The 25,769-nt window shown below is 39.8% G+C and overlaps 1 protein-coding gene across 3 annotated transcripts in view; it reads left to right on the top strand.

Annotated features, from left to right (window-relative positions):
- tmem131 (transmembrane protein 131) overlaps positions 1-25,769 on the top strand; it is a 202,805-nt gene that overhangs the window by 121,729 nt on the left and 55,307 nt on the right. For all 3 annotated transcript variants that reach the window (XM_043692263.2, XM_087988350.1, XM_043692264.2), the window contains 10 exons: positions 2,908-2,988; positions 14,754-14,904; positions 14,990-15,046; positions 15,848-15,909; positions 15,999-16,107; positions 18,140-18,248; positions 20,988-21,141; positions 21,247-21,417; positions 23,142-23,252; positions 23,346-23,477. In XM_043692263.2, coding sequence (XP_043548198.2) covers positions 2,908-2,988; positions 14,754-14,904; positions 14,990-15,046; positions 15,848-15,909; positions 15,999-16,107; positions 18,140-18,248; positions 20,988-21,141; positions 21,247-21,417; positions 23,142-23,252; positions 23,346-23,477 — 1,137 coding nt within the window. The remainder of the gene's footprint in view (positions 1-2,907; positions 2,989-14,753; positions 14,905-14,989; positions 15,047-15,847; positions 15,910-15,998; positions 16,108-18,139; positions 18,249-20,987; positions 21,142-21,246; positions 21,418-23,141; positions 23,253-23,345; positions 23,478-25,769) is intronic.

Below are 25,769 nucleotides of genomic sequence, written 5' to 3'. Positions count from 1 at the left end.
CGTTTTTGTTTTTTAAAAAAAATCAAACCAGTGAAAAGTGGAGCTGGTACAATTGGCCATTCCTCTATCATTGTACAGATGTTTTTTTAAAATCTTAAGTCTTTTTCCTGAGGCAGTACCTGTTAGCCACAATCAAATTGGCCCTAAAATCCATCCAAGCCCAGACTTTTTGGAACCTGTGTTTTTACAACCACCTGACAAAAAAAACCAAGGACAGTTATAACCTTGTTTTAAGGAGCAATGTCATCACCCTGACTACTAAATGCACCCCCCAAACATGGAATCTCAGATCAGCTAACAGGTACTGCCTCAGGAAAAAGACTTTCAAGATTTTAAAAAAACATCTGTACAATGATAGAGGAATGGCCAATTGTACCAGCTCCACTTTTCACTGGTTTGATTTTTTTTAAAAAACAAAAACGGTCTGGCTGTTGAAAGCAGTCAGAGTTGTGAAGCTGCCGGACTGAAGAAGCATGTCCATGCTGGTCCTCTCTCAGACTTCTCTCCTGCAAGAGTGTGTTTGGTTTTTCCTCTGAGCAATATTGGGCTATAACTGTTGAAATAAATTATTTGATCTACTTTAAATATATTTTGTTACTTCATTTGAGACTTATAGCTTTTGGATAAAATTAATTGAAATTGATTACTTTTTCCTCGTTCACTTTCTTGTTACCAGTTTTAGTGAAGCTACTTCTGGACTTGGTTATAACTAGTCTGATTTTTGATTTGTTTTAAATTTGTATCTCCTATTTGAAATAGGACTCTTTGGGTTGATGCAACAGACAAAGTTTTGACATCCACAAATTGTGATATGGTTGTAATAAACTGGCACACAGTCAATATTGGGATATTGTGTAGGTCTCAATTGATCTGGCTATCTTAAACTTTGCGCATCGTATTTATTCACGTGCCAAGCCAGCTAAAGTTTTGTTTAATATGTCAAATTTTGATAAAGAACTGTAGCAGATCTGAGATTCCATGTTTGGGGGGTGCATTTAGTAGTCAGCACTGACCACTAATCATCATTGACCTGATTGTAAGGACCAATTGGAAAGCAAATAATTATATAAATATATATATAATATATACACACACAATATAGTTTTCTATTATAGAGATTATGTAATTCAGATTTTTAATCATTTGAGCTTATCTGATTTTCTTCCATTTGCAAATGTGCTATTTTAAGAAACTTCAGGAGCAATTGTAAATACAAATCAAACTGATTTCAGTTGAATTTAAGGATCAATCATAATTTTATTGGTTTTGCTAACCTTTTCAATTTTCCTGGAATTGATGTCTAGTAGTACAGCAAACTTTGTTTTAACCAGCACCTTATCAACTGTCACTTTTTTGATAAACCAGCAATAATCACTTACCTCAAATATTGCAATCTACTGCAGTATGAGTATTTTCTGTAAATAGTGATGTCTACCCACTGCACTACGTTTGTGTTATTACATTTACTTTAGGTATTGATGTGTTTAAGATGTCCAGTGCCACCTCTACTGTAATATGTACACTTCAAGATATCACTCTCTTTCCATCTCCTCCTGTACAGTAAACACTGAAGTGAAATACCGCCCCTACCCCCACCCATTTCATGTGGCTCCACACACAGCCTTGTTGATCTTTTTAAGGGGTCCTATTCTCTCCCTAGTTATTCTTTTCATGGTTTACTGTTAGTTTGTGCAACTTTTTTCAAGTTCATGTAATTGTAGGATTGTGGTTACAACATTTACATTGTGGATTAACCAAAGCAAACCTGATATGAATAGATTGTCGTATATGTTGTTAGCATTAGGCCAACTGTATTAGAATCTGCTTGACACTCTCATGTATTTCTGGAAAATGTTACTTGTCATCTTTTTGGGTGAGTGCAGTGGGAGACAGACTGTTGTACTGTTGAGGAGTGGGAACTCCATGGTTCCCTTTACTTCTATGGCTTTTAAAAAAAAAATGGTTGGGGTAAGTATGTACTTGCTGAAGGTAATCCGAAACACTAGAAGTAAAACACTATCAAAGTTATGAATCACTTATCATCCCATAGATGAACATGCTTCTGCTTGTGTACAGAATGCAAAATTGTATTAGCCAGTTATTTGCTTCCCTTATTTGGGAGCCAGTTGATTATCTATCTTTCTTTGGAAAGAATGAGAACCACTGGAATCTGTTGCTAAATTATATTTCAGCAAGAGTTGCCTCATTCAGAACGTGAAGGAAAAGTTCAGATACTGGTACTCTAAAGTGAAAACAGCATACTGTGGCTCCACTTCAGTTTCAAATCTCACACTATTCCCCATCTTAAAATGGCCAGCATCTGTTTGGGATTTCATTTCTGTTGCCAAAAGGAGAGCTCTAAATATTTGCTTTACTCTGTGCAGTAAAATCATAAATCCTAACATAGGGTTAACTGGAACATACCAAATAGCATTGGCCATTTGGTCAAACCAGTCCATTTTGCTTCACCTGAGCCTCCTTTCTTTTGCCCTTTACCCAAATCTGCCACGTTAATTACCTATTCCCTTCTCCTTCCAATGCTTGTCAAGTTTCTGCTGAAATGTACCAGTGGATTTTGCTTTCAACCATTTCCTGTAGTAGCAAGTTCTACTTGCCTCTCTCTTTTAGTAAAGTTTCAGCACATAAATTTAAGTGCCTAGAAAGGCCTAGTATTTGCATACATTTGAGTTGTGTGCAACACAGAGTAAGATTAGAAGACAGTGAGGTTGCTCTGTTTAACTTCCCTTCCATTCCATCCACAATATCTCCCCTGTTTCTCACCAATTTGTCTAGACTCTGGTGTGACGCACATGACATTTTCCATTATCAGTTGTTAAAGGCCAACTTTTTTCTTCCATAGGGACTTTGGAAAAATGCTTCATGAAGCATTGTTTTTTATTTTGTCAGGTAGTTGAAATGTATTCAAGTGGAGGAGATCTGCACTTAGAGCTTCCAACAGGTCAACCAGAAGGCCCTAGAAAATTATGGGTGAGTACCACAAGTTCATCACTGCCCTGAAACTAATCCGTAGATAAATGTGGAGCATATAAAATTATTTTACTTCCTATCTTTAGAATGCTGTTTTGATTTAAGGCTATTTGGAGGAATTAGGGTTCTTGCTATTGGGTGTAACAATGACTCCACCCAAATGTGTTTATTGTTTGAGTTCAATCCCTTCATAAATTTGCCTTGCAGCAGAATCTTTCACCCAGGTATCTCTCCAAAATTAAGAACCCTTTTACTTGCATCTTTCTGCAATGCCTTGGGACTTTTTACTTTCATTAAGGATACAATTCACAAATTATTTTATGCTGGTAAGGACGGATTGCTCTCAATCTGCATTCAGGCTAGGGACTTAAGGGTTGTCTCCATTTACTTCAGTGTTTTGGATACTGCTAATTGATGGTAGAGAAACATGACCCAGAGATTACTGTTCTTAGTTGAATTTGGATTGTTTCTTTTTAAAGTACATTTTAAACTACATATTCCCTAAGCAAAGGACAAAGAAGAGAGTGGCTCTAAAGGAAGAGTGCTAAATTGGGGTAAGGCCACCAATACTAAAATCTAGCAGGAGCTGGAGAATGTAGATTGGGAACAGTTGTTTGAAAGGAAATCCACATTTGATTTGTGGGACGCTTTAAGAGATTGATTTAGAGTTTAGGTAAGGTATGTTCTTGTGAAAATGAGGGATAGAAATGGCAAGATTAGAGAACCATGTTTTGACAGATGAATATTGAGACTAGCTGAGAGGAAAAATTACGTGTACGTAAGGTCCAGGCGACTGAAGACACATGAAGCTCCCAGAGAATATCGGGAATGTAGGACCTATCGGAAATGTAGGACCAATCCGAAACAAGGAATTAAGAGGGCTAAAAGGGGTCATGAGAGATTCTTAGCGAGCAGGGTTAAGGAAAACCCCCAAAGCCTTTCCTTCATATGTAAGAAACAAGAGGGTAACTAAGGAAAGGGTTGGCCCACCCGAGGACAAAAAAGGTGTGTGTGGAATCCGAACATGGGTGAGCTGCTTTAATGTGTACTTTGCATCGGTATTCACCGAAGAGAGGGACATGGTATAGGTTGCAAAATCACAAGTAACTTTTTTCCCCCCCAGAGTGCAGGGCTCAGTTACTAGGGGTCATGAGTTCAAAGTGAGAAGGGAAACCTTTAGGGGAGATACACTTGGAAAGTTCTTCATGCAGAGGGTTGTGGGTGCCTGGAATGTAGTGGAGGTGGTAGGGAGGGGAACAATAGCGTCCTTTAAGATTTATCTATACAAATACATGAATGGGGCACAGGAATGCTGATCCTTAGAAAATAGGTGGCAAATTTAGCTAGAGGATATGGATCAGCGCAGGCTTGGAGGGCTGAAGGGCCTGCTCCTGTGCTGTAATGTTCTTTATTCTTTGCAAACTAGGCATCTGCCTCGGAACACTTCAACCCCAGGGCACCTCCTCGGAACACTTCAACCCCAGGGCATCAATGTGGACTTCAACGGTTTCCTCATTTCCCCTTCCCCCATCTCACCCTAGTTCTAAATTCCAGCTCAGCACTGTCCCCATAACTTGTCCGGACTTGTCCTACCTGCCTATCTCCTTTTCTACCTATCCACTCCACCCTCCTCCCTGACCTATCACCTTCATCCCCTCCCCCACTCACCCGTTGTACTCTATGCTACTTTCTCCCCACCCCACCCTCCTCTAGCTTATCTCTCCACGCTTCAGGCTCACTGCCTTTATTCCTGATGAAGGGCTTTTGCCCGAAATGTAGATTTCGAAGCTCCTTGGATGCTGCCTGAACTGCTGTGCTCTTCCAGCACCACTAATCCAGAATCTGGTTTCCAGCATCTGCAGTCATTGTTTTTACCCCATCAGTCACTGACAAAAGGTCTCCGTTTTGATGTTGATATGTAGATGGTAGGTCATATCTGTGGATTTGAAGTAATTTTAGTAACTAGCAAATATGGCGTATAGACGCTAGTTAGGATTGCCAATAACATCAACTTGGTGAGTTTGGCTGATTCATTTTGAAATGTTGTTTGGGAGGCCCTGTGCTTCTCCAGCAGTTATAGTATAGTGAAAATTACAAGACCGCCTTTTCGGAAGAAAATTTGAAACTTCTGTATGAAACCATTCTGGCAGTGTTGAAATGGAATTGATAATGAATTCCAACACATTATTTTGGGTATTGAGTTTTCACGTTGACTAGTGAAGTTGATGGAAATTCGCAAGTCGTGTAGTTTGTTATCATACACTCTCTAGTCTTTTTAGAACACCAGTCGAGAAGTTGTGATTACTGTGGAAAATGGTAGATGCAACTAATTATACAGGCAACAAGAAAGGGGTATCTATACTCATGGTTTGTCAGTGAGTTGCAGTATTTAATTAGGTCAGGAAGTATGAGCACCACTCAAAAGCAGAACCTGAGTTTGTGCCATTTGTGGGCAATGCTGATGCATGGTCTTAATTTAAGACCTAGTTGAACTTGGTTGTTTGTGCAGCCTAATGCTGGTGCTGTTACAATATGCAAATTCAGTATAATTTTAAGCAGGAACACTTTTAATTTAAAATTTTCTCAATATTTAAGTGGATTTATATAATGTCTATATTGTTCTGAACAATAAGATTTTAGTTTAATGGGGTGCAGTTTACTACATCTTCCTAGTAACTGTCCACCATCTACAAGGCAACATTCAGGAATGATCTGATGCTCCCCACTTAGTTGGATAGGTGAAACTCCAACTACACTGTAGAATCTAAACCTCATCTAGGACAAGGCGAATGCTTAATTGGCACCATACTCACTCCCTTCACTCACTCACTCCCTTCACTCACTCACTCCCTTCACTCACTCACTCCCTTCACTCACTCACTCCCTTCACTCACTCACTCCCTTCACTCACTCACTCCCTTCACTCACTCATGGTGGCAACAGCAGGTACCATTTACAAAATGCAGTGGAGCAACTCATCACTGCTCCTTTGACAGCACTTCAAAACTCTGACACTTAAGACAAAAGCAGCAGATGGATTAGAGCATGTTCCCTTTAAGTCGAAAACTGTATTGCTGAGTGTGGTGATACTGGAAGAGCATAGTAGGTCCGGCAGCATCCGAGGAGCAGGAGAATCGATGTATCGGGCATAAATCCTTCATCAGGAATGAGGCTTGTGGGGTGGGAGGGAAGGTAGCTGAGAGTGCGATAGGTGATAGGTTGGAGAGGAGGGTGGAGTGGTTAGGTGGGGAAAGGTGATGGGCAGGTCAGGAGGGCAGTGCCAAGTTGGACGCTTGGGACTGGCATAATGAGGTGAGGGGAAATGAGGAAACTGTTGACATCCACATTGCTCCTGTGTGGTTGCAGGGTCCCAAGGTGAAATGAGGCATTCCTCTTCCTCCTCACGTCAGGTGGTAACGGTTTGGCAGTGAAGGAAGCCCAGGACCTGCATGTCCTTGACGGAGTGGAAGGGGGAGTTGAAGCGTACAGCCACAGGGTGATGGGGATGGTTGGTGCGGTGTCCCAGAAATGTGTGCTGAACATTCGGGACACCACCTACACCCTTCACCTCTAAGATTTACATTTCCCTAGCACCCAGTGCTTCATCTTCACCATGGACATCCAGTCCTTGTATGAATCCATCCGCCACAACAAAGGCCTCCAAGCCCTCAGTTTCTTCTATGCGCCATCCCCATCAGTACCCTTCCACTGACGCCATCATCCACCTAGCTGAACTGAACAGAACCTCACCCTTAACTTCTCTTTCCAATCCTCCCACCATCTCCAAAGCAAAGGGGTAGCCATGGGCACCTGCAGGGAACCCAGCTATGCCTGCTCCTTTGTTGGGTATGTGGAACAGTCCATCTTCCACAGTTACAACAGCACCAACCCCCCACCTGTTCCTCTGCTACATCGATGACTATATCGGTGCTAGCTCATGCTCCCAGAAGGAGGTTGAACAGTTCATCAACTTCAACACCTTTCACCCTGACCTCAAATTCACCTGGACCATCTTGGACACCACTTTCCCCTTCCCTGGACCTCTCCATCTCCAGTGACTGACTAACCACGGACATTATAAGCCCACCAACTCCCACAGCTACCTAGATTATACTTCCTCCCACCCTACCTCATGTAAAAACACCAGCCCGTATTCCCAAAGCTTCCACCGAATCTATTCCCAGGATGACCAGTTCCACCTTTAGAAAATTCCAGGTGGCCGCCGCCTTCCTCCTACATGGTCGACGTTGCCCTGCAACGCATCTCCTCCACTTCTCACGCCATCGCCCTTGAACCCCACCCCTCCCAACACAACAAGGATAGAACCCCCCGGTCCTCACCTTTCATCCACCAACCTCCACATGCATTACGTCATCCTCCCCCACCTACAAACGGACCAACCATGAGATATATTCTTTCCCACTTCTATCAGCATTCCAGAGAGACCATTCCCTCCTCTACTCCCTCGTCAGGTCCGTGCCCCTCCACCAATGTCATCTACTGTGTATCCATTACTCCTCTACATCAGGGAGACAGGACGCCTACTTGCGTCTGGGGGACACTCACTAACCAACCCCACCGACCCGAGGCTGTACGCTTCAAGTCCCCCTCCCACTCCAACTTGACACCACCCTCCTGACCTGTCCATTACCTTTCCCACCTATCCGCTCCACCCTCCTCTGACCTTTCACCTTCTCCCTCATCTTAATCTACCTATCACATTCTCAGCTACCTTGTCACCCCAATCTCACCACCCTCCCATTTATCTCTCAGCACCCCTGATGAAGTGCTTAAGCCCGAAATGTCAATTCTCCTCCTCTGAAGCTGCCTGACCTGCTGTGCTTTTCCAGAACCACACTCTCTACTTTAATCTTAGCATCTGCAGTCCTCACTTTCTCCTAGGTGAAACTGTATTGCCTTACTTCACTGTTTTGATCTAAATCCTAAAAGTCCCTTCTTTACACAGTGCTATTAGATGTACCTATGCTCCAAGCACTGCAGTAGTTCACAAGGGTTTAACTAATGGGATCATTGGATCAATCAAATTTGGGAAATGTGGTACGCTGAAGTATAGAGACCAGGCAAGCGAGCTAATGTGGGAAATGGTAAGGAGACCATAATTTTTTGTTACCCATTCATGGGATGAAGGTGTTGCTGACTAGGCCAGCATTTATTATCTAGAGGGCATTTGAGAGTCAACCATATTCTTTTGTGGGTCCGGAGTCACATGCAGGCCAAACCTACATGGTAAGGATGGCAGATTCCATCCCGAAAGGACATTAGTGACATTTTGGTGAACCAGATGGGTTTTTTTGATAATCTGCAATTGATTCATGGTCATTATTAAACTATTATTCACAGCTAATGTTCTGGGGAAGTGGGTTCAAATCCCACCACAGCAAAAATTCTGAGTCTCTGGATTAACAGTCCAGATAACGCCCCTGGGCCATTGCCTGCCCTGTTCACTTCTGAATAGATCAGTTGATAAGGCTAGAGATTACAAAAGAATAAAAGGATAAAACTAAAGGTTGTCTGAATGGCTATAGTGTTTGAAACAAAACCAATGAACTGATGGGATCTGATGGTCGTTGCAGAGACATGGCTTCAGGATGAAACCAATTGGAATCTGAAAATTGAAGAATGTGTCCCTTTTGGAAGGGCAGAAAATGTGATTGGCAATTCAATTTATTAATGGTTATAGTACATTACTGAGGGAAGACTGATGTACATGAAACCAGGATATAGAATCAGTTTTGGTAGAGATGAGCAATAATAAAGCCAAGAAATCACTTGCCGTAGGGTTTAGAGGTCCTTTGACAATAACCATATGGAAAGTTTATTTATAAAGGACAAAATGGTGTGGCATCAAGGAGCTCTTTTATATCTTAAAGACTGGAGTCACTGAGTGTCAGGAAAAACTCCCTACTGATTGGGGTCATGCTTGGTGCAAAAGAAGTCATGACGGTTAGAGGTCAGTCATCTCCATTCCAGGGCATCTTTGCTGAAGTTCCTCCTGGGTATTTTTACAGTCTTTTCAGAGTTATTACACACCTCGAGTTGGTGGGAGTTGAACCCAGGCCCTCTGGGTGAGACATAGGAACATTATAGCTGCATTACAAGAAGCTACCTAGTTCCTCTGTGTTCTCGGCCCAAACATCTTCAGCTGCTTCATCATTGACTTTCCCTCCATTATAAGATCCGAAGTGGGATGTTTGCTGATTGTACCATGTTCAACACTATATTTGCAGTTCCTCACATACTGAAGCAGTCCATGTTCCAGAATCATCAAAACCTGTATAATATCCAGATTTCAGCTGAAAAATGCCAAGTAATATTTTCATCAAATTAAATACCAGGCAAAGACATTCTTCAGTAATCTAACTTCTACTCCTTTACGTTCAATGATGATTTCATCACTGAATCCCGTACTGTCAACATCATGGAAGTTATCATTAACCAGAAGCTGTTTTGATTAGCCATCTAAATGAGTGACTAGAAGAGCAGGTCATAGGCTAGGAATCCTGCAGCAAGTAGTTCACCACCTGATTCCCAGAGCACGTCTAAGAGCTACATAGCACAAGTCAGGAGTACTGTCTGTTTGCCTGGATAGCTGCAGCTTAAACAGCAGTCTAAGCTTGACACCATCCAGGATTAAGTAACCCACTTGATAGGCACAAACAGCCACTTCCTCTACTGACATTCAATAGCAACTGTATGCACTATCTACAAGGTGCATTGCAAAAATTCACCAAGGCTCCTCAGACAGCACCTTCCAAGTCTGCAACTGCTACCATCTAGAAAAACGAGCAGCAGATACATGGGACCACGACCTGCAAGTTCCCTCAAAGCCATTCTCAATCCTGACTTAGAAATATATCATTGTTCCATAGGTCAAAATCCTGGAATTCTTTTCCCTAACAGCTTTTGTGGCTCTACCTATAGTGCATGTGGTTCAAGAGGCAGCTCAGCATCTGCTCCAGAGTCAACTAGGGGCTAGCAGTAAATGCGTGCCCAGCCAGCAAAACCCTCATCACGTGAAGAAATTTTAAAAACTTGTCAGGAAAGTAGTTAGTGACAATAATTTGGGATTTTGATCTGTGTACACATTGCAAAATTGAAGTAGGCAAAGGTAGTCTTGTTAAAGAATTAAGAGGTCGCTGTCAGCATAGACAGCACACTTTGGAAGCAACTGTAGAGCAGGCTATGCTGTGCCTAGTATTGTGCAATGTGGTCAGTAGTTAATTAATCATCCTGTTGTGTTGAAGGCACCCTACGTAGCAGCGACTGTAGTGTGACTGAATTTTACATCCGTTGTGACAGAATAATGGGTCCAAGACTTGAAGGTTCTGCTAGACTGAAGAATAGTGTCTGTAGCTCCTTTTCCTCAGTGAGGGAGACGGAAAGCAGGAGACTACAGGCTAGCTAGCTTAACATCTGTCATAAGGAAGAATTTAAATTCAATCATTTAAGGACTTCTTTAGCAGAGTCCTCAAATGTTTAAGTTAATTCAGCAGAATTAACATGGCTTTGTGAAAGGGAAGTCATGTTTAGCTAATTTATTGGAGTTTACTGAGAAGGTAACCTGTGCTGTGGATAAAAGGCAACCACTGGAGATTTGAGTACAGAAATGCTAAATTATGTGCTACAGATGCTAAATTTGCTGATGACCAATATAGGAAAGGAAGACTATCCAAGCTTGTCATTTGTGCTGCCACCCCTCCCCACACTCATTCTGTTTGTTTCTCCCTCTTTCTCTCCTGCCCCCTCTCATCTTGTGCCTTTAACTCCATCTTTAAATAAAGTGCCCAACGCTTTGCATGCTACTCTAAACGCAGTATTACAAGTGTCCTGTGTAACTGAAGATTAACGTAGAGATGTACAGCACGGAAACAGACCCTTTGATCCAAACCGTCCATGCCGACCAGATCTCCCAACCCAATCTAGTCCCACCTGCCAGCACCAGGCCCATATCTGTCCAAACCTTTCCTATTCATATACCCATCCAAATGCCTCTTAAATGTTGCAATTATACCAACCTCCACCACTTCCTTTGACAGCTCATTCCATACATGTACCACCCTCTATGTGGAAAAGATGCCTCTTAGGTCTCTTTTCTATCTTCCCCTCTCACCCTATACCTATGCCCTCTAGTCTGGACTCCCCGACCCCGGGAAAAAGACTTTGTCTATTTATCCAACCATGTCTCTCATAATTTTGTAAGCCTCTAAAATCACCCCTCAGCCTCCGATGCTCCAGGGAAAACAGCCCCAGCCTGTTCAGACTCTCCCTATCGCCATATAGCTCATTCTCCAACCCTGGCAACATCCTTGTAAATCTTTTCTGAACCCTTTCACGTTTCACAACATCTTTCCGATAGGAAGGAGACCAGAATTGCATGCAATATTCCAACAGTGGCCTAACCAATGTCCTGTACAGCTGCAACATGACCTCCCAACTCCTGTACTCAGTACTCTGACCAATAAGGGAAAGCCGCCTTCACTATCCTATCTACCTGCGACTCCACTTTCAAGGACCAATGAACCTGCACTCCAAGGTCTCTTTGTTCAGCAACACTCCTTAGTTCCTTACCATTAAGTGTATAAGTCCTGCTAAGATTTGCTTTCCCAAAATGCAGCACCTCTCATTTATCTGAATTAAACTCCATCTGCCACTTCTCAGCCCATTGGCCCATCTGGTCAAGATCCTCTTGTAATCTGAGGTAACCTTCTTCGCTGTCCACCACACCTCCAATTTTGGTGTCATCTGCAAACTTACTAACTGTACCTCTTATGTTCACATCCAAATCATTTATGTAAATGACAAAATGTAGAGGACCCAGCACTCCACTGGTCACAGGCCTCCAGTCTGAAAAACAACCCTCCACCACCACCTTCTCTCTTATACCTTTTTGGGCCAGTTCTGTATCCAAATGGCTAGTTCTCTCTGTATTCCATGAGATCTAACCTTGCTAATCAGTCTCCCTTGGGGAACCTTGTTGAACGCCTTACTGAAGTCCATATAGATCACATCTCCTGCTCTGCCCTCATCAATCTTCTTTGTTACTACTTTAAAAATCTCAATCAAGTTTGTGAGACATGATTTCCCACGCACAAAGCCATGTTGACTATCCCTAATCAGTCCTTGCCTTTCCAAATACATGTACATCCTGTCCCTCAGGATTCCCTCCAATAACTTGCCCACCACTGATGTCATACTCACTAGTCTATAGTTCCCTGGCTTGTCCTTACAACCCTTCTTTAGCAGTGGCACCACGTTAACCAACCTCCAGTCTTCCAGCACCTCACCTGTGACCATCTCAGCAAATATCTCAGCAAGAGGCCCAGCAATCACTTATCTAGCTTCCCACAGAGTTCTCTGATACACCTGATCATGTCCCGGGGGTTTATCCACCTTTCTGCGTTTCAAGACATCCAGCACTTCCTCCTCTGTAATATGGACATTTTGCAAAGTATCGCCATCTATTTTCCTACAGTCTATATCTTCCATATCCTTTTCCACCGTAAATACTGATGCAAAATACTCATTTAGTGTCTCCTCTCCCCCCCCCCCCCCCCATTTTCTGTGGCTCCACACAAAAGCCGCCTTGCTGTTCTTTGAAGGGCCGTATTCTTTCCCTAGTTGCTGTTTTGTCCTTAATATTTGTATCTCATGTCCACTTTTTGCCCTCCTGATTTCCCTCTTAATTGTACTCCTACTGCCTTTATACTCTTCTAAGGATTCACTCGATCTATCCTGTCTATACCTTACAAACGCTTCCTTTTTTTTCTTAACCAACCCATAAATTTCTTTAGTCATCCAATATTCCTTATGCCTACCAGCCTTTCCTTTCACCCAAACAGGAATATACTTACTATGGATTCTTGTTATCTCATTCCTGAAGGCTTCCCATTTTCCAGCTGTCCCCAATCAGCTTTCGAAAGTTCTTGTCTAATACTGTCAAAATTGGCCTTTCTCCAATTTAGAACTTCAACTTTTAGATCTGGTCTATACTTTTCCATACTTAAAATACTTCACTATTTTAAATTTAATGGAATTATGGTCGCTGGCCCCAAAGTGCTTCCCCACTGACACCTCAGTCACCTTATTTCCCAAGAGTAGGTCAAGTTTTGCACCTTCTCTAGTAGGTACATCCACGTACTGAATCAGAAAATTGTCTTGTACGCACTTAAGAAATTCCTCTCCATCTAAACCTTTAACACTATCGCAGTCCCAGTCTGTTTGGAAAGTTAAAATCCCCTACCATAACCACCCAATTATTCTTACAGATAACTGAGATCTCCTTACAAATTTTTCTCAATTTTCCTCTGACTATTGGGTCGTCTATAATATAATCCTAATAAGGTGATCATCCTTTTCTTATTTCTCAGTTCCACCCAAATAACTTCCCTGTCTCTATTTTTGTATTCTGTTCCACTTGCAGTAAAAGATTATAATGTTATCGCTCTCAATTACTTGCTAAACTTGCAAAAGATTAATATGCAATTCTTTCATGGTCATAGTTGTAAATCTCCTCTGTTCCCTTGGTATCTGATCTCTACAATCTTTCACCACTTAAAAATAAAAAGAAAGCCTATTATTTACTGCAAAAATAGACCGCTTCATTTTCCCATGTGAGTTTACCACATTATTCCCATTCACTTATTACTTTTAGCAGCCCTCTCACATGCTCCTCAACTTACTTTGCCTGTCCATTTTTTACGTTGTTAACAAGTTTGGCAGCCATACTTTACATCACTTTATCTAAGTCATTGATACATTAGATGGGTCATATGTTTGCTTAGCCTGGTGAGATGGTGGCTGTTTTAGGATAATGCTTGCTTTGCTGCTATGATTTTTTTTTCCGTTGTGTTGAGACTATCTTATTTTGTTTTCTTTGGAACTGAGTTGCAGTTAAAAATTGAATTTTGAACAGTTTCTTAGAAAAGAGAACAAAATAGTATTTGCTGTTGGCCCAGAAAGTTGATGCAAGCTAATTGCTGCTCTAAGACTACTGTAGACACTCCAGCACTGAGATGTTGTTTTACTTGGGGACTGGCACCTGTTTAGATGTTGAGTTGGTCAATTGAGAGTGAACCAGCGCTGGTCAACCAACCACTGAGAATGTTGAAGAAATAGGAGAGAAAACATGAACTGGCCTTGATTTTAAGTTTTAGACAGGAAGCCTTTTTCCTCAGAAGCTACTCGACTGGAAATTCTGTTTTGGGTTTGCACTCTCCAATTATCAACTTATTGAAAGTTCTGAGAAAGAATCCAGTAGTAAGAAATAAGTAAAGCCTTCCAGAGTTTTGCAAAAGTTGTTTCCATTAACTGCTGCCTTCAGAATTCAAGCAAAATGCAAATATTCAAGTCTGTAATACAATCCATTATTAAAAGATTTCATACAGGCCTGGTATTTGCTGTTAATTTGATTATCAAACTGGCCATTATTTTTTGTTATCCTTTAAAAGTCCATCATGGTGTAAGTGGGGATTTATAGATGAAGATAATTGGGCTTAGATTGTAGATATTAGAATTCTTTGTTCATTTTGTGTTCTGTTAATGTTACATTATTCTTTCTTTATTTTTTTTTGAGTTACAAACTTTGTGCCCAAAATCTCCTCTTTGTGAAGTCTGGTTCAGAACAGATGAGCAATTTCAAGCATCATTGTTGCAAATCCAGTGACAGGGAGGCTGGTTTGACTTGCTAACCTTGTGTCAGAACAATTGATTTTAATGTGCATAAGATCGTGTGTTTTTGTAACTAGGAGATCCCACCCTATGAAACAAAAGCTGTGATGCGAGCCAGTTTTTCTTCAAGAGAAGCAGATAATCATACAGCCTTTATCAGAATAAAAACAAATGCATCAGACAATACAGAATTTCTCATTTTACCTGTTGAAGTGGAAGTTACAACAGGTGAGTCAGAAATTCATGTTTTCTCTCATTCACTTTTTCTCATGACTTTCCTGATTTTTAAAGTAAGAAAATATTCTTATTACAGCACCCGGAATTTATTCCTCGACAGAAATGCTAGATTTTGGTACATTACGGACTCAAGGTGAGCTTCTAATTTTTTTTAAATTTAAAAAGTAAAAACATTGATTTTAATTCATCTTCTTCATATTCTTGCTCCAAATGCTCTGGCTCCATCTGTGTTTGTGGAGCCACTTCTTTCATTCAGTTTCCACTATGTGCTTTTTCTTCCTTCTTTGTCTATCATTCTTCTTAACTTCATCTCGTTGGACTATTCCTCAAAGTGAAGTATAAGTAAAATGCTGGAGATTCTGATAGTCTGAAATAAATATAAAGTTCTTGAGAAATGCAATGGGTCTGGCAGCATTGATTTGCTCTACTTTGTTTTTAATTCCTGTAATGTTAATCCCGCCACTCAACACTGCCAAAAATAGACCTTTTGTAATTGAGTTTAGACCAGATCAACTTTCACTGTAACTGTTGTTTTGGTGTTTTAGGTCTTTCGGTCTTTCAGCATAAATGTCAACTGGCTTAATCTTGTTTCAAGTGTTTGGTGTTACAATATTGTATCTGTTTTAATAATCTGGTACTCTCACTTAACTATGTGTGTAATTAAAATTTAACTTTTTTTTTCTTTAGCAAGTTCTTCATCTGAATAAAAAGTGTGCAAAAATGATCTGATTTCTAGTTTACCAATTTGTTCTTGGACAGCATAACTAATTGCAAGTGTATGAATAGTTTTTAAAACTCGTGCCTTCCAGTAAACTTTTATTCCAGTGTAGTCTCTAATGGAAGGAAAAAATACATTTTAATTGTAGTTTTGATTCTCAGCAATCAGCTGATGCATGTGGATAGCAAAATACTTAATCTTGTCATTTCTCTACAGATCTTCCAAAAGTTTTAAATCTTCATTTATTAAATTCAGGAACAAAAGATGTACCAATAACAGTAAGCTCTTACTTTCTGACTTCAGACTATGAAATTATTACCTTTCATATTTTTGCTTGATAGTTAATGTACATGTTTTCTCTTTATAGAGTATTAAACCAACTCCACCAAATGAAGCTGTTACAGTAGACTTTAAGCCAATTACACTGAGGGCATCAGAAACCAAATATACCAAAGTTGCAAGTATTATATTTGATGGTGAGTGTTTCCCTAAAGTAAGTATTAATTAATTTTGAACCAGATAAGGTCATTGAAATGTTTGTTTTGTCATTTTAGACATTGTATCTTTCTCTGGAAATCTAATATGCTCTGTTCTTCCATACCATTCAAACGCTTGCATGCAGTAGCTTAGAAAGCAAACTGCTATAGATGGACTATAAGAAATATTAGAATTTATATTACCATGTGTAAATAAATGCCTTTTTTGTTTGTATTAACTGTCTTCCTATTTGTTGCACTGACTCTATATGGGTGTGTTGTCACAACTGTATAGCTGTTAATAAAAACAGCAGCCTGATTTTGTTTTTTCCCCAGTGATCTGTTATCTTTTGGCAGGTGACTCATGATCATAAAATAGAGCAGAATTGATTCGGCCCATCGGGTTTTCCAATGCCATTCAATCATTGCTGATATGTTACTCGATCCTTTCTCCTCTTAATCTTTGATCCCCTTTATTAAACAAGAGCCTATCTATCTCGTAATATATACGCTCAGTGGTTTGAGTGAGTGCATTCTTGGAGACTATTCTTATGCGTGTCGTGTTGGACTTGCAAATGGTTTTCTAATCTACTCCAGTTCCTTCCTCCCTTTTTTTTTAAATTGTCTGTACCTATGCTATCTTTTGGTTTAATCATTTGATGCAATAACCAAAGAAGAACTTGTCCAATTTTGCAAGGTTGCGTGCATATTTTCTTGAAATGAGTGACATTCTTCATGTGTTGTTGAAGAATAACAGTATTGCAACATCATTTACTCTTTTTATAATTTTTATATCTCCTCCAGCTTTGATCAAACCTTTCTGAATCCCCTGACATAAAATGGAGGTATAGAACTTTGAAAGGGTAAATGCTGAAAGGATTCTTACGAAGACTAGAACTAAGCAGCTCAGCTTAAAAATAAGGGGTCTTTCATTTTAAATGGGAAGTATTTTTTCTGAGGATCATGAGTCTGTAGGCCTCTCTGGCCCACAGAAAAAAGTGGAGGCAGGCTTGTTCAATATTTGTGTAAGACGGGGGGTTTTGGATTCTTCACTGTATCAAGAGTCAAAAGGGTATTAGAAGTAAGCAGGAGAGTAGAGTGAATGCTACAGTCAGATCAAATATAATCTCATGAACAGGCCACTCAGCCATTTGATATGACACCCAGCATGCTTTGTGTTGGCTGAAAGGCATTCTTTAAATGAACATTTCAAAAGAGGTAGCGTGATCTTAATGGTGAGCCATACAAGTCAGCTTCATGATGGCATTGGAATTTTGGCCAATAACCACGTCCCATTTGCCACTGATTTAAGTCTATCAGAAATGTTTGGTCTGCTGTTCCATGCACGTAGCCACATAAGTTGCTGCTTCCTCTTACTCAAAAAGACCCCTTTTGAAACTTTTAAATAAGGTTTACAATTGAATTTTAGTTCTTGTTGGTTTTGACTTGGTTCAACAGCTTTTTGTATCCTAATGAATTGAATTTTGCATGTGGGATTTTGGCCTTAAGTCTGCAATTCTCACTAATTCTCTGGAATTGTTTGCTTTAAATTTGCAATTATCTTCCTCACTGGGCTACATTATTTTCATTCAGGTCCTTCACTGCTGTTTTTGCTCAAATCAAGCTTGAAGCCAAATGTTATAATTAACATCTCCCAAAATATGAAATGTTGTTCACTACTTCATGTAGTGCACAGAAGACCTTGACACGAGTCCTGAGACCAAGGGGAAATGGTGTACTTACGGCATTTAAAATTGCTGAAATGCCTTCCCTTTGGAAATGGTGACGGCTTTATTTTGTAGTTGTGTTTTGCCATCACCAAATTTAAGCATTATACAAAACAATTGTTGTGATACTCCCATGAAACAGTTGCATTTTGTGTGACCTCAGGCATGCCTAATTTTGTTTGGTTTTTTTTGTTTACCACCTCAATGATATTGAGCAAGAGCAGCCTCTATGCCTTTAATTGTAATCCATAAATAATTTATTGTCACTGACCATAGTAGCTACTGGTTTTTGTTTTTTATTTCAGCTTCAAAAGCAAAAAATACATTGCAGTTTTCTGGGAAAATAACAGTGAAAGCAAAAGAGAAAAATTATTCAAAACTTGAAATTCCATACCAAGCTGAAGTGTTAGAAGGGTGAGTTTTTGGTGAATTTTAATTCAGGAGAATTTTCTCTTGTAAATGTTAATTTTACCTTAAAGTAACAAATCAAATTGTTCAAAAGCAAAATATTGCAGATTCTAGAAATCTGAAACAAAAACAAAGTGCTGGAGAAACTCAGGTTTTGCAGCATCTTTTGGAGAGTAAAACAGTCAGCATTTTCAACTCTGATATAATAACTCCTCAGGAATTATCATATTGGACTTGAAACATTAACTTGGTTTCTCTGTCCGCATTTGCTTCCGGTCCATAGATGTTGCCAAACCACCTAAGTTTCTCCAGCAATCAAAAATTGATGGCTGATTCGCTCAGGTAGGCAGTTTGTTTGTTTCCTTTATTTGGTTACCTTTTATAATATTGCTGTTTTGTCTTTGCTCAACTGCTGAAATCTTCATCTATGCTTTGCCTCCCAAATTATACTATTACAATAGTCGGCTGACCAGCCTCTCACTTCCACTCTACACAAACTTGAACTCATACACAACTAATTTGCCTGTACCCTAACACCCTTGTTAAATCTTGTTCACCCAACTACAAGGTTCAATATCACCTTGCCTAGATTCCTCCGTGCTTTCATCTGATTTCTGTCTCTTGCCATTCGCAGTTGTACAACCTTCCATGAAAATTTTGCTTCTCGTTTTCCTTTGTTTTCTCTCTATCCCCCACATCTTCCACCCTGTAATTGGTAACTCTGCATTTAGCTAATTAGACCAGAAACTCGAGGAATTCCTCCCAAAACTCCTCCTAAACCTCTTCCTGCCCTTAAGATATATCCTAATACCCAACTCCAACCAAGCTTTTCAAGTCAGCCATTCTGATATCTCCTTCAGCTCAGTGTCAATTTCTGTCTTTTAAATTTCCTGTAAAGTGCCACGGGCATTTAACTATATTAAATACACTATATATGAATACTGCTATTTGGACTTAATTTAAAACTAATTAGTGCTTTTATTTTTAAAAAGGAAACAACTGACTAATCTTTTATATGAAATAGATGATATTTGATTCCAAATGCAAATTGTTTTTTTTTCCTGCTAGCCACCCCGTACCAGTCTTTTACCACTTCTGTGTCTGAAAATCGAATTTGTAAAACTGTATGTTGGAAACGGGCATCTTGTGTTCTATGAACTTTGAAATGTTTGAGGTTTTGCTGTATATGCTTAAACCAATTATTTAATCCACTTTTAGTGAAGTAATGGGATCAGTTCTGACTTCAGCATGCTTACAACGATCCTTTATCAAGAAGGGTCTAGGGGAGACATTTTTAAGGTGAGAAGAGGGATTTAAAAAAAGACATGAGGCAAAATCTTTACGCAGGGTGGTTTGTATGTGAAATGAACTTCCTGAAGAAGTGGTGGATGTGGATACTATTACAACTTTTAAAAGACATTTGGATGGATATGTGAACAGGAAAGGTTTGGAGGTATATGGGCCAGGAGCAGGCAGGTGACCCTTTGGGATTACTTTCGGCAAGGACTGGTTGGACTGAAGGGTCTGTTTTGTGCTGTATAACTCTGACTCTAAGTAAATCCTTGTAGATTTAAAGTAAGGTTTTATTAATTCTTTCCCTTGCTGAATGTGCTTGCTGTCTATGCTGCTTAAGACTCTGACTGTCTGTCTGAAAGATCAGGAAAGTGTTTGATTAAGCACCATGAGTTGTCATTCTCGTGATCAGAATTCTATAGTTGGTATCAGCACTAGGTAAGGGTTTTCTGCTCCAGTTTAATATCCAGTAACTCCTAATTTGAGTCCTTTCCTAGTCTTGAGTGTATTGTCAGACTCCCTTACCTGAGATCAGGGTGATTGAGGGAGTCTTGACTTTTTGTTTTGTTTTCCTTGCAAAGTCTCAATCTACGAATCCAGAATTGTAGTCAGAAAAGCAAATTTGTAGTGCTTTTTACAAATAATCTGCTCTTGTCTAAAGACTGCTACAATAAATGACACAGCAGCATGTTTACCTTTTGTCTTCTATCACTTCACTCCAAGATTTGGGCACCAAGTCTATGTAGCACTTCAATGTAATACTGAGATGGGTACTACATTTTTTTTTGAGTTCTCTATGCCTAAATGAATGTTTCTCCCTGTTCAAAGGGGAAGAGTCCTTGGACATTGTCTTAGTGTCAATGTGAACATTTATTCCCTAACCAGCTCACTGCCAAAAAGAAAATAATTCGGTCATTTATCTTTTTGAGAATTGGAATTATTTGTTTGCAAATCGCTTCTGTGCGTATTGCAGTTGGATTTAAAAAAAAAAGTGAAATGCTTTTTTAGGTATTTGCACCATTCTGTTCCATTAAAGCCTTTAAAAAGTTTTTTCCTCGCCTAAAAACTTTTTTTTTTGTTAAAAGCTTCTCTGGTTGGTTGGAGTCTGACATCTTCATTATCACTTATACTGTCAATAACTATTATTTTGTTGATGCATAGTTAAAGGAAATTGTAATCTCCATTCCACTCTTCCTTTTGTCAACCCCCCACCCTTACCGGACTGCCCCCCCCCCACCTCATTCCCAAACCAATATTGGGCATAAAAATGAAACAATATTGAATGCTGATCACTTTCTTTTGACCTAATCTGTGACTAAGCTATGGGATAACAGTTGAAGATGTGGTTAATTATGAGTGCCTGCTGGCATACAACTTTAAAGGCAATATTGCAAGAAAATGTCCATGTTGTAGGGAGAAATAAAAATGTAGCATTTCTTGTGATTTTTGCAGGTATTTGGGCTACGATCACGCAGCAACACTTTTTCATATCAGGGACAGTCCTACAGACCCAGTGGAGAGGCCAATATATCTAACAAATACATTCAATTTTCCAATCATTATACACAATGTTTCTTTGCTAGAAGATGCAAAGGCAATGTTTAAGGTAAGTATAATCACCATACTGTTTGTTGCAAAATGGCAAATCTGGTTTCTGAACAATTGCATGTTGAATTCAAGGATATTTAACTACAATTTTTCTTTTCTTTAGATTAAAAACTTCAGTGAGCCAGTTTCTGTTCCTCCCCACAAAGCACTCTATATATTTTCTCTCCACTTTGAGGCTACCACTTCTTCCATTCATATAGACAGCAACATTCTGCTTGTCACAAATGCATCAAAGTTCCACCTCCCTGTGCGAGCCTATACAGGGTTTTTAGATGTAAGTAACAAAAATGTTTCTGGTGCTTTTGCTTTCTATGTAATTGAACCACATTAGAAAACTAAGTTCCAGGATGAGTTTTGGAAGGTACAGACGAAATTTTTTATTTGTTATATCTGAAACTTCATTCGAGAACAGAGGTTCTGGCTGTATTGGGGAAGATGTTCTGAATTAATGTGGAGTGTTTTCTGCTGTTGTAATCATTGATATCTGTTCCTTTGTATTTTTGTCTCCTGTATTTTTTTAAAAGTTTCTTTTTCAAACTTTTTTGGTATGCTTGATTGCTGTGGACATACAATACATGTGCCTCATTTAAAGTATGCTATGTTGTCAGGAAAACGGTTTCTATCATGTTATATAGAGTCATGTCAGTTGTATATTCATTGACTGTGCACTTTTGAAATGGCTGTCTTCCATCCACAATTGTGGACTTAATTCAGGATATCTCCTGTACAAGTATTTACTGTGCTGCATTAGGGACACAGCTGATAATACTTAACATTCATTGATGGGTTGTGGGTGTCAGTGGCGTTAATTGCCCTGGAGAATGTGGTGATGTTGAGTTGCTCCCTTGAGCCACTGCAGTCCTTGGTATGTGGTTATACCTGCAGTGCTATTAGAGGAGGGAGTTTGAGGATTTGGACACAGTGACCGTGATGGAGTCACTGTATAGTTCCATGTCAGAATAGTGTATGACGTGGAGGGGAACTTGCCAGTGGTGGTATTCCCATGCATCATCTGCCCTTGTCCTTCTAAGTTGTGATTATAGGTTTGGAAGGTTCTGTTGGAGCAGTCTTGGTGAATTGCTGCAGTACTTGCTTTAAATAGAGGAACCGAGTGTATTTTGTCAACGATGAAAGGAGTGAATATTGAAGGTGGGTAGATGAGGTTCCAAACTGGTGGGCTATTCTGTTCTGGTTGCTTGAGCGTTGATCAAGCTGCAACTTTATTGCTGGAACAGCACAGCAGGTCAGGCAGCATCCAGGGAACAGGAGATTCGACGTTTCGGGCACAGGCCCTTCTTCAGGAATGACTCTCCTTCCTGAAGAAGGGCCTGTGCCCGAAACGTCGAATCTCCTGTCTCATTCCTGAAGAAGGGCCTGTGCCCGAAACGTCGAATCTCCTGTTCCCTGGATGCTGCCTGACCTGCTGTGCTGTTCCAGCAATAAAGTTTCAACTTTGATCTCCAGCATCTGCAGACCTCACTTTCTCCTCGTTGATCAAGCTGCACCCATCCAGAATATACGATCTCGCTCCTGTCTTGTAGATTGTAAGCAGGCATTAGAAGGTCAGGAGTGACATTCCTTCTAAGCTGTGCAGCCACTCTGAAGTATTGCACGTGCTGCATGCGTCATTCTAATTTCTGGTTTCAGAAGTCTATGCTTGGGGCAGGGGGGCCAGGGACATTTGGGGAATATTGGAAGGGATTACTTGCGACAGAATTCCTAGCCTTTGCTCACTTGTCTGGCTTTTATATGGCTGGTCAAATTCAGTTTCTAGTCAGTGATAACTGCCAGGGTGTAGAGAGATTTTTTCAGAATTTGCTTTGGATTTGAGTGTATCATTGTATAAATGGGGCTTTAGCTTTCATCAGTCCTTAGTTTCGTAAAGTATCTTTTCAGAAATCAGTTTTGAAGAAGAGCATAATTGTTCTTCTCTTTAGTCTGTTTCATTTTGTGACTCCGACATTCTTTGTAAACAGCTATTTTACATTAATTTTGCAGTACTTTGTACTTCCTCCAAGTTTAGAAGAACGCATCATAGACTTTGGTGTGTTGAGTGCTGCAGAAGATGGCAATGTTATTTTTGTTATTATGAATAGCAACCCAATTGAGGTAAGATGCCATTTTTAGATCATAAGCGATTGTTTGAGAACTTGTGCACTGTGCTTCATACTATTACTGATTTTGATGTCTTGATCTCTTCAGCTGGCAGTGAAAGGCTGGTATGTTGTGGGAGACGGCCTCAGTATTGAATTGCTGATTGTAGAGAGAGGCAACAGGAGTGCAATTTCCAGTGTTTCTGATTTAGAAAAATTGTCACCAACAGAGCAATCTTCTGTGAGTCAATATTTCTGATCCTGTACACACATTTCTTTCAGCATTAACCGTTTATTTCAAAACTATTTTCTGTGCATGGCATGCTTACAGTCAGATTTTGTATTAACTGGATTCTAACAAATGGTCAGTCACAACCAAACCCTTGACTATTTTAAGACTTGCACATGAGCATTTTTAGTTTGTAACTGTGTAAGCTTTTAAATGAACTTAAGATTTTTTACATGTATTAAAAAAAAATCTGCATGCTATTTCATTACCTATTATTGCAAGTGCTATTGTTAAAGCATGTATTTCAATTCCAGCAAATGTCGTCTACTTCTGGCAACTGGGACTACATCCAAGTTAAAATAATCATGGAATCCATTGAGTCTGGAAGCAGGCCATTTGTCCACTTAGTCCACACCTGACCCTTTAAAAAGCATCTCGTCCAACTCTTTCTCCCCTTCTCTCTCTTCTCCCTTTTCTTCCCCCCCCCCTCCCCCCCAAATAAATAAAACATTTCCTGCGGCTGATCCATCTGACCTGCACATCCCTGGACACTGGGCAATTTAGCGTGGTCAATTCACCTAGATTGTGGGAGGAAGTCAGAGAAAACACACGCAGACATGGGGACAATGTGCAAACTGCATACAGACAGTACCCAAAGGGTGGAACCAAATCCAGGTCCCTGGCACTGAGGCAGCTGTGCTAACCACTGAGCCACTGTGTTGCTCTGTTAAGTTTTTGCATTGCCAAAATCTTTAGCACATGACTTCAAAATGCCACAATCTCTAATAATCTTAGAACTAATAACAGTTTCTTTGAACAAAAGTTTATTTTTAATGACCCAATGCTTCGTCTCTAGTCAATTCCAGTAGGGCCATAAATATTCCTAGGTTGAAAGGGACATTTGGGGCTGGGGGTTAGCAATTTTAATTAGAGGATGTTGAATTTAAAATATATTGGTATATTTTCTCATTTTTGGTAAAAGGAGTGCAAAAACAGGTTTTTTTGATTTATTGAATTATTTATTGTCATGTGTTCAGTGTAAAATAGTGAAATATTTACACCTTCACTGTGTGTGTTGTTGCCATTCTCATTAACTTAATAACTTAAATTAAAATTGTTAATATAATCATGCAAATATGTTAACTGGTAAGAGTTCAAGATTTCACATGTTTTAGTACATAATCTATTAATGTTTACTTATTGTCAGATTCCTAAAACTTGGGTTTGTTGTCCATATGGTTGTGCATGCTGCTTAAAATGTATCTTGGGAAAGCTGTGTTCATTGTTAAACTCAATGTTGCATGCAGTTTGGACATGTTTAGACATGTTTTCATCATAATTGTTTAACTCTGAGGGACTGCTGAGATGCAATACATTTCCTTGAGTCCATTACGTAATTATGCATGCTCGTTAATTGATTGATAAATGCTTTGTTTTTCTAAGGTATTAGGATTAATTTGGTTTTGAATAGATTACCAAATAATAGGCAATAAAATTTTAAAGGTTTATACCTATATCATAAAACCAGTATAGAAACCTTTAAAGTTTGTAATATTCTTGTTCTGCTCTGCCAATTAGCTGGCTTAAATGTTTATTTGCTATAGAATCCCTAAAGCATGGACACAATAGGCCATTAGGCCCAATAAGTGCACACCAACCCTCTGAAGAGTATCCCAGTCAGATCCATTCCACTACCCCTCTTACTCTACATTTTCCCTGACTAATGCACCTAGCCCACACATCCCTGAACACTATTGGCAATTTAGCATGGCCAATTTGCCTAATCCCCACGTCGTTAGCCTGTGAGGAAACCCACGCAGATACTGGGAGAATGTGCAAACTCTACACAGGCAGTTGCCAGAGGCTGGAATTAAATCTGGGTACCTGGTGCTGTGAGGAGCAGTGTTAACCACTGAGCCACCATATAGTGTTGTTTGTAATAGACTTAGAGCTAACAAATTCATTTTTACACAAGTAGGTGCATTTTTAGACACTGTTACAGAGGTAAAGCTATGTGTAATTTGGTATGTCACTTTATTTCAATAAATTCTTCAATGTTGTGGTTCTGTTCGCCGAGCTGGGAACCACAACACCCGAGCTACAAATCTTCTCCCAAACTTTGAAATTCTTCAATAATCAACCTTCATAATTGATTAGAAATTGACTACTCCAAGGTAGGTAGGTCACTGTTGATGTCAAAAGTAAGAAATAGATTTTTTTTGAAGTGCATGTATCACACTAATCAATAGTGATGTGGGGTAGAGCTCAGCTTTTGAAGGCCCTTTGCTACATTGGATTACATTG

Source organism: Chiloscyllium plagiosum, unplaced genomic scaffold (genome assembly GCF_037043375.1).
Source record: "Chiloscyllium plagiosum isolate Xiang-an unplaced genomic scaffold, Cpla_swu_hap1 HiC_scaffold_6, whole genome shotgun sequence".
Classification (NCBI taxonomy): Eukaryota; Metazoa; Chordata; class Chondrichthyes; order Orectolobiformes; family Hemiscylliidae; genus Chiloscyllium; species Chiloscyllium plagiosum.
Note: the sequence above shows the minus strand (reverse complement) of the source record. Positions and strands in the feature narration are given on the sequence as shown.